The 12,909-nt window shown below is 45.2% G+C and overlaps 1 protein-coding gene across 5 annotated transcripts in view; it reads left to right on the top strand.

Annotated features, from left to right (window-relative positions):
* Positions 1–12,909, top strand: part of VGLL4 (vestigial like family member 4) — a 93,832-nt gene that overhangs the window by 42,207 nt on the left and 38,716 nt on the right. Inside the window, exon 1 of one of the 5 annotated variants that reach the window (XM_014869762.2) lies at positions 3,274–3,708. The exons of the other annotated variants lie outside the window; for them this stretch is intronic. Within the exon in view, the coding sequence (XP_014725248.1) occupies positions 3,627–3,708 (82 nt within the window). The 5' untranslated portion in view covers positions 3,274–3,626. Of the gene's footprint in view, positions 1–3,273; positions 3,709–12,909 lie in introns of those variants that run through there. 5 annotated transcript variants of the gene reach the window in all.

Below are 12,909 nucleotides of genomic sequence, written 5' to 3'. Positions count from 1 at the left end.
AGGTTTCAGTAGGTGCCTGTCTGACCTGAGGAGCTGCAGCTGATAATTATCTACCCCAAAATGGAATTATACTGAGCAGCAGTGTGTGGCCACACAGACATATCAGAGTGTGTTTCACCTCTGTAAAGATATTTTTTTCTCTCAGTTGCAGAACCGGGTGCTGTTTCAATAGTTGCTCTCTGCTGCTGATCCTCACGGGTGGAATTTCACTCGTCTCCCATCTGAGGGGTTCATTCTCAGCTAGGGTTGCCCATTTTCCCCCTGGAAGATGTTGTGGAGTGCAGCCACCAAAGACATTTTATTTTTTCAGCACTGCCTGAGAGCAGAGGGAGGAGAGGGTCGAAGAGGGCAGAGAAAAGGCAAAGAAGAAAAAAGCAGCTCCCTGTGTGTTTGTAGTGCTCTAAAGCAGCACAGTACACATTCAAATGCTCTAAAACCCATATAAACTCTCACTGTCAAATCTGAGATCATAGACTTGATCTATTAAGAATGTTTTCCCTATAAAAATCCAGGTGAACAAATAGTTGTAAGGATTTATTTTTCTATGAAATCCTGTTAATGACAGCGGTGATTTACCTGCTCTTTTTGCTTGCTTTACTTTGCTTTTTGTGCTTTCTGAGGTGGTTGGACATTGCAGTGTGCAGACTGAATTTGCTGTCTGTGTTGAAGTGAAGCAGATCCCGGAGAGGCTGTTCCCTGCTCTGTGGGACAATCAGAATAAAATGCCGTGTAAATCCCCCCGGAGCCCGTGGCTTTGCCGTTACCTCTAGAGGCTGCTGTTGCGTTAAAGTTCAGTGGGTTCACAGCAGCTCTGGGACTCGCTGCCAGGAGCAGGGAGTGTGCAATCCCAGAGGAAATGCTCCAGACAATGAGAGGCAGCGATGCCTCGGCTCGGCTCTGTTTGCAGCTCTCGGGCTGTAGAAGGAGCTGATGAAAACCAGCCTTTTCTCCTTTTCTCCGGACCCGCTGATGCGCTGATCATTGCTCTCAGTTCAGTGCAAGGTCTCTCACACCAACAAGCAGCAATGTGAATGGAGAATTCGCTGACAGGAACCAAGTACTTTACAGTGACCCTGGCAGTATTTGACGTTAATGTCTGCTGGACTTGGATTTGTTGAGCTGATAAAGTTTTCTTTCAAAGAAAGTTTTCCTAAGAATGGATTTTGGGTTTAAAATTCAATATAAGAGATGTGTTTACATAGATAATTCTCCCCACTCTTTCACTAGGCATTGCCTTGTTTTCAGCATAGATATTTTAATTTAGAAGTTCAAAAAGCTCTTAGTGCTTGGTACAGTTTATTAGTATTTATTGTGAAGCATGTTCATTATGCAACATTTGACAAGTCCCATCAGAGTTTGTACTGAAATGCTGAAAGCCATTCACCTAACAGGGATCATTACTGCCTAAAAACCTGCACACCAGTGACTACTGGTCTAATAAAGAAGAATTAACTCCTTTATTAGTGTCTGGACAGCACTCCTGAGTAGTCAGTGGTTTGTGGACAGCACCCAAGCACACTTTTCCAAACAGCTTGAAGAAATATGTAACTTTGAATATAGAACAGAATTCAAATTGGACTTGGAATTGTAATGCCTGTCTGCACCCCCGTGTTGTAGAGCACTGCTCTAAAGCAGTTTAAATAGTGTTTTCTTCCTCATCACCTGCACCTCCAACAAAAATTTAAGTATTTTAAAGTGAAAAAATTGAATACTTACCTTCTTGTCCTTCACAAGCACCCAATAAACGTGTTGCATTCATGTGAATTCAGGGATGCTATCTGTGTAAAAAACTATACCTATCAAAATATTGTCCCCAAAATTGGTGAGGAACTTGCATTTCATGCTGAAGAAACGTACCTCTTTTTTTAATGTAGTAGGTGTGGATTTTTATTGTTGTTTATATCTTAGAGGTCTATCTTGATGTCTTTATTAGATGGCTGTTTTAATTTGATGGATTGGTGTAGAATATCTCTGATCACGCACAATATGCAAAACTTCTTGTGCCCTGCTTAATAATCACCATACATTACTCCTTATTAAAGATATTTCTCTTTTTAGAAAATATCATGGGCTGCTTTGGTCTGTGTGGTTGCAACTCTTGCAAAACAACTGCAATTTTTTATTAGATACCATTTAAGAAATGTGCTGTTACCTCAGCATTGTGTATCTGAAAGGAGAAACCTTTTATATCATCTAGGCAATCTTTCTTTGAATATTCAGTAGACATCGGCAGCAGATTTAAACTACCTGTTCTTACTGAAATAACCAAGGCATTACCCAAGCAGTAACTCTCAAAATGCCATCACAAAGTCTGGCTCTGTGAATTGCTTCTGTCATGTCACCCCTTCCCCTTCTCTAGCAGAGGGGAGAAGTTCTCGGAGTGGAAATTAAAGTGTTTTATTGGTTCTGCCCTTGTGTGCACCATGCAGATTCCTATCCCAGATGGCCAAGGATGAGCTGTGCTCCAAGCTGAAGAGGGCAGAGGGAAAATTAGGATTCCATTAGCTTTTTAAATTTCTCTTTTCGTATCAGCCCGCAGGAAACGATGCCCCTCAGGTTCGCACGTGCTGCACCCGCCCAGATGTTCTGCGCACATCTGTCGGAGCAGCTCTGTGCCGCAGGTTGGGCCACAGCAGGGCGGCCACATCCTGCCATGAGAGCTGCAGGTTCCACCATCCCTGTCATCTGCACCGCAGCCAGAGCCCGCAATGTTTAACCACTAATAACGCTGAAAAAAATCCCATCTGGCCTGGGCCCTGATGGAATTGCAGCAATGTGTGAGATGCCTGTAATACGCATAGAGAGAAACCTTTTCAAACTATTTATCCATAAACTATACACGTGGGGAAATGGCCACTGCCTCACGCCTTTTATTGTAATTGTCTCCCTCATTCCTGTGATTCCATTTACCATTCCTGTGATGCTATGCCGTGATTCCATGGCTGCTGTTGCTGCAGAGCCGCATTACTTCTCGCCGTAAGGCGCAGGGGAGTGACGAGAGGCAGAATTGGTTGTAAGCACGGCTCGGCCCGGAGCAGGCCCCTCAGCGCCGCTTCCTCCCGGAGCAGCCGCCGCCTCCTCCTCCTCCTCCCGCCGCTGTTTCCTGCGCGAGGGCTCTGACGCGGCCGTGCCCTCCCTCTCTCCCTCCCTCCCTCTCTCTCTCTCCGTCTCTCGTTCCCTCCCGGGCTGGTTCCCTGCTTCCCTGCCGGGCGCTGCTGCGGAGCACAAAGCGCCCCCGGCCGCCGGCAGCGCCTGCGCGGGGCGGGCCGCGCTCTGAGGGCAGCGGGCTGGGAGGGAGCGGGGCCCGGCGGGCAGTGCCGGCCACTGCCGCTGTCAGCGCAGCGGGCTGCGCGCTCCTCCCTGCCTGCCCTGCCCCGCCGACTTCGCTTTGCTTTTAAGCTCTTATTTTTTTATTTTTTAATTTTTTTTTTTTAACTTGGAAGAAGCCTTGGGAAGCCCTCTCCCGCCCCGCAGCGCGTTCCCCTCGCCTTCCCCGCGCTGTCGGAGCCCGCTCCCCCTTCCCGACCCGCTCCAGGCTGGGCCTCTGCTGGGGTTTGGAAGCCGGGAGCGCCTCGGCACCGTCTGCCTCCCCCTCCCGGAGCCGCTCCTCTCCGCCAGCCCGATAAATGCTGTTTATGAGGATGGACCTGTTGAACTACCAGTACTTGGACAAGATGAACAACAATATCGGCATCCTGTGCTACGAAGGTAATAGCGCCTCGCCACGGGAAATGCACGGGGAGGGATGGAGCCCTTCCAGGGATGGATCCTTCTCCGAGCCGTGCTCGCTGTTGTTTGTCAGCGGCGATGTTTTGGGAGATCGCCGGTGCGGGACGCGCCGCGGGCTGTTGTCAGAGCTTGTGTTTCAGGGCAGGGATTTCTTTCTTTCCATGTGATTTTTTTTTCCATGTTATTTTTTAAGTTTTTGTTTGTTTGTTTGTTTTCACAAGCCGCGTTTTCAGCGCCGACTTTCCCTCGCCGGCGGCACTAAAGGCCGGGGTGTGGGTGGGGGTTTGTCCATCTGAGTTTGTCCACTCGGGGTTTGTCCGTCTGGGGTTTGTCCACCTGGGGTTTGTCCACCCGAGGTTTGCCCACCCGGGGTTTGTCCGTCTCTGCCCGCGCCGGGGGCTGGGCCGGGGCCGGACACGGGACACGCGTGGGCCGGGCCCGGCCCGGTCCGGCCGGGTGGCCGCCGTGTCCCAGCCCCGCGGGCCGTGGCCATTGTCCGGCCCCCAGCGCCGCCCCGGGCCTTACACAAGCCCGCGGTGTCCGGCGGGGCCGCGGCTCGCAGCCCTCACAGCCCTCACAGCCCTCACGGCCCCGCTGCGAAGGCGCCTGAGGTAACCGGGCAAAATCGGCTCGTTCATCTCCGCGGAGTTTTCTCTACGTGCGGCTGCGAGAAGCGGTTATGGCTTGGCTGTGCCTGGAGAGAAAGGCACCACTGAGCTAATTCGGCTTGGCAGCGGTGCTGGTTTTGCTGTAGCCACACAGCAAAGCGCTGCGAAAAGCGCCTTTTTTTTTTTTTTTTTTTTTTTTTCTGATTCAGCAGGAACGTTTTCCATGTTCGTTCGGAAAATAAACTTGCTGGAGTTGTCAGGAAAGAAACAATGAGCAGCGTCCACTGGCCAAGGAGATGTCTGTTCACACTGCTCAGAAAAAGGCCAGGCCAGAACCCAGGCAGCTGAATCTCACTTTGGAAATTACAGTCTTTTCTATCCCTGAACCAGCATGGCCACATTTCTTCCCTTCAGGAAGTGGAGGGGCTCCCTGTTGTACTGTTAATATCTTTGTTTCTCCTTTTTTCCTGCTTTTTCTCTCCTGCACAAATGTGTATATATTCATTTGGATAAAGCTCTTTTACAGAAGGTTGAGCTGAATAATATAGAGATGGGGTTCCATGGAGTTGAATGTTCCCAACTTCTTTCTTATCCCATGCTTTCTTTGTTAGGGCAAGAAAACTCGTTTAAAAAAAAAAAAGAAAGAAGAAGAAAAACAACTTTAACAACTTTCAGGATCCTTTAACTTTTTCACTTCAGGATCCTTTAACTTCTTCAGTGCTCTCTGCCATAATTATTGTTTTCTTTGGAAGCAATTGATAACTTCTGATGAAGACCATGGAATTTTACGCAAAGCTTTATTTACGTAATACATCTTTCTGAGTGTTTTGTTGACTAAGTTTTGTTGCTCTGTAGTTTTGGCTCATTAATTCAATTCATTGTAATTATGCCTATTATTTATGGAAGATTCTTTCCAGTTCCCTTTTAATTCCCCACCCTCTTCTCCAGTAATTGTTATTTAACCAGATCTTAGCTTTAATAATTCAAAAGCAAAAGAACAGCTTAAGGAATGCACTCTACTGGAGCAGTTTTTGTTTAGGTTAAACATCTGTTGCTATTTTCCTTATTCTGGAAGTTAACATTTTTAACACTAAAATAAACACACACAAAATGAAGAGAAGAAAAGCAAAACTTCAGTGGTGTTTATAGTGAGGTGTTTATATCCCAATGGTTTAAAAAGTGTAAACACTGGCAACATCTGCTCTGAACTCAAAGGGTGTTTTAGAGATGCCTACAGATCTTCCAGGCCTCTGCCATAGTATTTATTTTATAAGTGAGTTGTGTCAGCAGTGATGGATCTTGTCTTTCCAGGGACACTCTTGCAGTAGTAACTGTATTGACAACAAAACACCCTTTCAAACTGTATTAATTAGGATTTATTGAAGGCCACACTTGAACTGTTTATAAATTGATGCTTTCCTGAAAAGTACTTTTGAAGATGTAGGATAAGATTAAAAAAATATATTGTGTGATGGGAAAACAGGTTTGAAATTTCAGAGGAAACAATGGTGGGCCTATAGGCCTCAGGAAATAGATGGGTTCCTTGTTCCTTTAGGTTCTCTCTTGAAACATTTGTTTTTAGTTTTTGATTAGATTTTAGTTTAGATTTCTATGCTGGTGAGATATGTCAGTGTGTTTTTATGAAGTTTACTGGTGGTTTTACTCTTCTGGCCCTGGAACTGTTGGATTTGCAACAGCTTGTGGATCCGAGATGTGTTGATACCTAAGAAATAGGGAAAGTTCCTCCACTGTGTGCATTTGGCAACCCTTGAGTTCGACATGGAGCAGAGGAGTGTGATTTGCATCCCGAGAGGAATCCTGCTTTTTCTTGCCCAGCAAGAGTCCCAGATAGCAGTTTGTTATCTGTGAGCTGCAGGCTGCTGAATTAATGCCAGCCCTGGAGAGCCTTCCCTGGCTCCCCAGAACCTCAGCCGTGTCTTCATCTCAGTCTGCTCCTAAACTGTGCCGTTCATGGTCACACTCCAGCCACGGAATTTCCAGCATGGAAATATTGTCCAGGTGCTGTTTAGTTCATTAAACACATCTCTGATTTGGCCTCCTCTGTGGAGCAAGAGAAGAAATGGTGATGACATAGATGGGATCTGCCTTGTGGGCAGCAGAGTGTCCTCCTGCTGGGGCTGGAGGGAGAATGGAATGGGAGAGCTGGGAGTTCTCCCATGGCTGTTCAAAAGTGAGGCTGTGCTGCAGGTTTAGCTCTGCAGGAGGAACCTCACCTGGAGCTGGCTGTTTTCTCAAGCACAGGATGACTTCTTTTATTATTTGTTGTGAGGTTGGTGAGCCACTGGCACAGGTTCTCCAGAGAGGCTATGGAATATCTGCCTTTGGTGGTACTCAAATCCCACCTGGAGCCCTGAGCATCCCACCCTGCCTGAGGCCGGTTTTGAACAGGAGGTTTCTAAATGGCCTCTAAAGGTGTCTTTGTCCCCTTGGAAATTTCTGCACACTCGTGTGATTAAAACAGCTCAGCCAGGAAAAGGATTATAATGAGAAATGAGGGGGAAGAGTTTTAGAAAGGGGGTCTATAACTCTGAAGCACAGGATAAAGCCATTTCCTTTCCTCATGGTTGTTTGTTTTACACTGATTATTTGTGTCCTTTGGAGGGTTTTCTTAATGTCATTACTAGTTTAGAGCCCCTGTGATGCCTCATGGTAATCTCAAATATAACTGGTGCTTTTGGTGGAAAATCTCAATTTTAATGAATGGGTGGGGTTTTTTTAACAAGTTGCATAAAACAGACATTTGAGTTTTGTCTCCCTCTCCAGTGAAATAAATTTTTTAGATCATTGAAATGGGAATGCTTAGTCCTGACCAATGGAAAATGACAGTTATATTAGTGATGGTCAACCATTTCAGGCAATTTGTTGTAATAGTTTTGGTGCAATAGGAAAGAAAAGAAGAAATAATTAGAGAATTGTTGCCTTGGCATCTGGATGCTCATCTTTAGCATGAATACATCTGATATTCTTCTACTAAACATTTGCTGCCAGTGATTAACAATGGCCAGTTTAATGAGTGGTGCTTTGAGATCATTGTTTTCTTCCTAATGAGCTCAGGGCCATCAGGAAGCTGCTGGGAGCCCTGGCTGAGGTGCAGAGGCCAGGGAGCAGCAGCATTCTGAGGCAGGCTGGCATTCCCAGCGCTTCTATCAAATGACAGCCACTTGATCCGGGCAGGTATTCAGGGCTGGAACATCTGCATCTTGTTTTGTGGTGGTAATGCAATGTTTGGCACTCACAATTAAAGGATGAATATTATGTGTATGATAAAAAGTTTTATTGATATGTAGTTATATTATTATGATTTGTTGTCCCCATAGTCCTCTTTCCCCTCCCCTTTTGTGCTGTTGCCAGTGGCTGGCTTTGGTAGTGGAGGCATTTGGGATGAGGGCAGGCTCATTACTAGGAGGTGAAGCATGGCAACACCTGACCTCCAATCCAGCTGGAAGAAAACAGTCTGCACCCATGGGCAGCAAAGAAAAGTATCTGGCAGACTTCAGAGGGGGCCAGGGTTGCCTGATGCAGGCCCAGGGGTATGGAAGGGGCAGCAGCCATTTTGTGGGTGAGCACATGGCAGAAGGTGACATGCTCCCGGTGCTGTGTTCTCTTTCCTTATTCAGTCATTCTGTTGTATTTTGTTAAGGTTTAATAAAACTTTCAAATTGTAAAAGTGAGCATCGTTCCTCACAAATGAGGACTCGTCTGGGATGAGCACCTCATCCATAGCCCTAGGAGGTTTTGAGAGGGGAGCTCACCTCATTGTGGGTTTGGTGGCTCAGTCATTCCTCCTGGGACCATCGGTGAGCACAGGCTGGCACCCCGGGGATTGTGGGAGACTGAATAACCAGAAAGAACAGGGGAAGGTGAATACCATCCTCAGATTTGTTTTGGCCACTAATCTGAGTGCATGAACACAGCTTCAGGCAGCAGTGACCAGACCCGTACTGGAGTCTGTTGAAGCTCAAGGACTGCATGGTTGGGCAGGTATAGGGTGGGACGTGTGGTGGAGAAAAGTGGGGACACGTGTGATAGGGGGTGAGGAAAAGGCCACAGCGCAGGGTCACTGGCTGCAGGAGCCACAAGCAGAGGCAGATTCATGCAGACAGTGTTTGGTGGTGGAACACCAAACCGTGCAGCTTTCCTTGTGGTACACACCGGCAGGTTTTAGCTGGTGCCAGGGGTGTGCCAGCTTCCCTGTGGCACCAGGAGGGTCACTTAGCTAGCTCTCAGCAGCCAGAGGAACAGCAGAGCCCACCCAGAACAGTAGCACAGGAGTCTCCAGATTGAAAGCAAATAATTTATTTGCTTTTGTTCTCTGGAAAGAAGATAAAGGGTTTTTTCTCCTTTTCTTTCCTTCTCTTTTTCCTTCCTTTTTCCATCTCTTCCCTTCTAGCTGCTTAGGAAGGGCCTCGCTGGGAGGTCGTTAGTTATTTAAGGAGGCAAGCCTTGTTAGAAGGGCCTGTGGCTGATTGTCAAGATAGGACTGAGAGCCAGTAGGGAATCCCTGATGGGAGAAGGAGAAAGTGAAGAGATACCAACAAGTATCCCACTGAGAAACAAATTAGCCCAGTGGAATTATAACCCCAGAGATAAGGACGAGCTCAAAATGATGCAGTACTGTGTGAGAGTAGACTAAGGAGGAAATGAGGTCCAATCGTGCACTAGCCAAGGTATGAGTCCAACAAAGGGTAGATATATCAGGCTTTAAAAATCTATATAATAGCTAAGAGCCCATTCAGTCTGGGAGAGAGTGACTACACTGCCTGCTGGGAAGGAGAGATTTAACCTTCGAAGGTGAGAGTGTTTAAAGTATCAAAAAATAAAAAATGAGACTGGTTAGACTGTTTGCCCCCTCCCCCTCCACTGGAACCCGACCACACCTCCCTTGCCCTCTGATGGGCCCAGTCTAAATACTGGAAACAGAGTAGCACAAGCAGTCAGGGGATGGAAACCAAGCAGTGAGATTGTGTCCTCTAAGGGAAGTACCACTCGGTGAGGCACAGGAAGGAATTGGATTTGTAACCATACCACTCCATTCTTCTGATATTTAAGATGTTCAGGAAAGAATTAAAAGAATTACTAGAAGACCTCATCAGATTAGTGGAATACTTAGACCAATTTTTGTGGCCCAACATCTATACATGAGAAGAAATGCAATCAATAACGACCATATTATTTACACTAGAAGAAAGACAGATGATATGGGCAGCTGAGATGCAGATATGGGAAAGGGAGCACATGCAAAGACCTCCTAGAGACCTGAAAATGCCCACAGGATGCCCTAATTGGGACCACAACAACCCTGGGGGAAGGCAAAACATGGCAGAGTATAAAACATTAATTGTAAGGGGTATTAAGCTGCTTCATGAAGCCAGAATGCTTGTAGGGTATTTAATGAACAGCAGAAAAAAAAGAAGAAACCTAGCAGAGTAGCTAGAAAGATTGAGGAAAAATATGAGGCAGTATTCAGGGGATGACCCTGGAGATTGAATATCAAGTCATAGAAACACCAGTTTCTAAGTGGGGAGGTGCATTCAGGTACTGCTCACCACGGAGTCAGCTGTGTGAACTGCACAGCGAGAATGGGCTCAAGGCAATGAAATTAAAAGCCCAGTGGAAGAGCCCAAAAGAACAGACTGTAACATCCTGAGCAGGTGAGACAAAGTTGAATCGTGAACAAAGACCAATATCCAAAAAGTAGAGTCAAATTTCCACCAGCCAGCTCGAAGACTGTTTAAAATAAATTGTGTCAATTATTGATGTAATTCTCCTATTTTAATAGATAAAGATTGCAAGGATCTGGTAGGAGAAGTACATAGGAAACAGTGAGAGATGCTAGGGTAGTTCAGTTGAGAATTGGCAAGTAGAATTAGACAGGAACTAGAGGACAAGAGCTGTGCTGGCCACCAAGAAGATGAGATAGCCCTGCTGTGGGCAGCAGCATGGTAAGGTGGGGGCAAAAAGCCATACCAGACCTCTGTGATCCCCTTTTGTCTGCTCCAACCAATTCATGGCACCAGCTCCACCAGTCATTTGCTTAAAGAGAACCTAAGGGATTTTTTTTTTCTGTTCCCGCTGTCCTCACCCACATCAACAGATAATATCAACAGATACTATCATGACTCATCCAAAATTAAATTTGGTTCAAGAAAAGTAGGAGTAGATCATGTAAATCAAAAATGAAAATTAATTGATCGAGCCAAATGACTTCTAGAAAAGAGAAAGAGGGGTTTGTTATAGATGGATGATGTGATGGTTGGTTGTCACAATTAAGGGGTGAATATTGTGTGGATGTTAAAAGAGGTTTTATTGAGGTATGTTATTATGATTTGTTGTCCCCATAGTCCTCTTTCCCCTCCCCTTTTGTGCTGTTGCCACTGGCTGGCTTTGGTAGTGGGGGCATTTGGGACGAGGGCAGGCTCATTACTAGGAGATGAAGCATGGCAACACCTGACCTCCAATCCAGGTGGGGGGAAATAGTCTGCAAACAGACAGCAAAGAAAGGTAACTGGCAGACTTTAGATGCAGCCCCAGGGGTATGGAAGGGGGAGCAGCCATTTTGTGGGTCTGAAGGTCACATGTTCCCTGCACCGTGTTCTCTTTCCTTATTCAGTCATTCTGTTGTATTTTGTTAAGGTTTAATAAACCTTTCAAATTGTAAAAGTGAGCGTCGTTTCTCCCAGTGGAAGCTTAACTCCAGCTCAATATTCCTTCTCAGCCTGGTGTGTGAGGTAATGGAGAGCTCAGAGTTAACCAGAGCAGAGCACAGGTGAAGCTGCTCTTTGACTCCAGGGCTGTCCAGCAAGTTTTGGCTCCTGGTTTCCCACGGAATATGCATGAGGAGGTGCAGTCTCCAGGCAGATTTGTTTCATTCTGTTGTTTATCACAGATGGTGGTGTGTTGGAAGGCAGATTTCTGCCTTCCTTCCTCTCTCTCCCAGTTTCAGATGCTCTGGGTTATTGCTTCATTCTCAGGGCTGGAACTGCTGTGCTGGGAAAGGTATAAAGAAATGCAATAAGATGCTAAGAAATCCCCCAGGCATGTTACTTGGAGCACTCAAAATAGTTATGCAGAGTTCTTTGGATAATCCAGAAGACTGGGATTTTATTTTATTTTTTTTTTATTTAATGAAGAAAATTGGATCCAGATTTCTAGCAAAACACTCTTTTTTGGTTTGAGGACAGCTTTCATTAGTTAGTGGCATATTACATAATTATTTCACTGACTTCCTGTAAGGCTGGAGCGTTCTTTGGCTTGCAGAGCTGGGTGTCCTCTCAGGGCACTGCAAGGCATCCTGAAAATGTGTCTGTCTTCCCCAAAAGGCCACTTCACATGTTTGCTATCAGAGATCCTGCTAGCTTCATTTGCTTTTTAATGAAATGCAATGTGTTTTCTTAAGTTCTAAACAAGAGTTTCCATCAGCTTTCTCTGCTGACGTTGCAATTTCTCTAACATCAGTTTCTCCTATTAACTGCAAAGTTTGGGTTGGTTTCAAAATATGTAAAATGACTTAAGCATTATTCTTCTGCTAAGAATTGGATAAGAATCTCTTTCACAGCAAATTAAGTGTTCTTGTTTGTAAAGCAGTGTAAAATTTCTGTTCAAAGCCATGTAAATTAAGATGCACCCACAGAACGTTCCCCATTTGTAGAACATTCTGTGGGTTTTGCATTTTCAATCTCTTTCATCTTCAGAAAAAAAGAAAGAGCCCCATCTTCACAGTTGGGCTCTTCTTGCTCATTTCCTCCTAGCATGAAGTTGGGAATATCCTCTTCAGGACTGACATCAAAATTCAGTTTATTTTCCTCGTTCATCAAAGGCAGGATAGATTTAGGTCATACTTTAACTTTTTTTTTTTTTCCCCTGGAGTTCTGTTGTTCTCACCCTGGATGCTAGTTCAGCATTTGTACTGAGAACTCAAACAAGGAAATTAAAAACCCAAATATAATAGACTGTTATCCCACAGCTTTCTGTAGATAAGATAGGCAGCATATTTTTTTTCCTGAGATAAAAGGTAGTGAGGTTTGTAGCAGTAAGTTGAATTCTGTGTTAATGAGCAATTTGCTTAAAGGCTGTAACTTGTTACTCACAAGTCAAATTTGTTACAGTGCCAGGTCTCTTTGGATATAAATCCAGGGATTTTAGGAGACATTGAAAAAGCTTAAATTGCTCCAGAGTTTGAACAATGTACGGCATTGTATGGAGAGCTGTTAGAGAAAAAATAAAGCTTAAACAACAGTCTTCATTGTGTGGCATCTAAAATTATGAATGAAAAAGTTCATCCATATGTATTGGCTTTGCCTTTTTTAAATATCTGCTTTGCATGAAAATAGCTGTCTATTAATTTCTTTTTGAGGTTTAATACAGATGGGCCTTTATATTTGATTTTGGTTGAATAGGCTACAGAGTTTGAACATGCTGCATGCAGACAGAGTGCCAAGCAATTTAGCAAAGTTGTTTACACTAACAACAATCCAGCAGGACAGAACCTACAATTTCTCACTGATAATAGCGTGAGGTAGTGGTGAACACAAGTTCCTGCAGAAGTGTTTAC

Source organism: Sturnus vulgaris, chromosome 11 (assembly GCF_052056855.1).
Source record: "Sturnus vulgaris isolate bStuVul1 chromosome 11, bStuVul1.hap1, whole genome shotgun sequence".
NCBI lineage: Eukaryota > Metazoa > Chordata > Aves > Passeriformes > Sturnidae > Sturnus > Sturnus vulgaris.
Note: the sequence above shows the minus strand (reverse complement) of the source record. Positions and strands in the feature narration are given on the sequence as shown.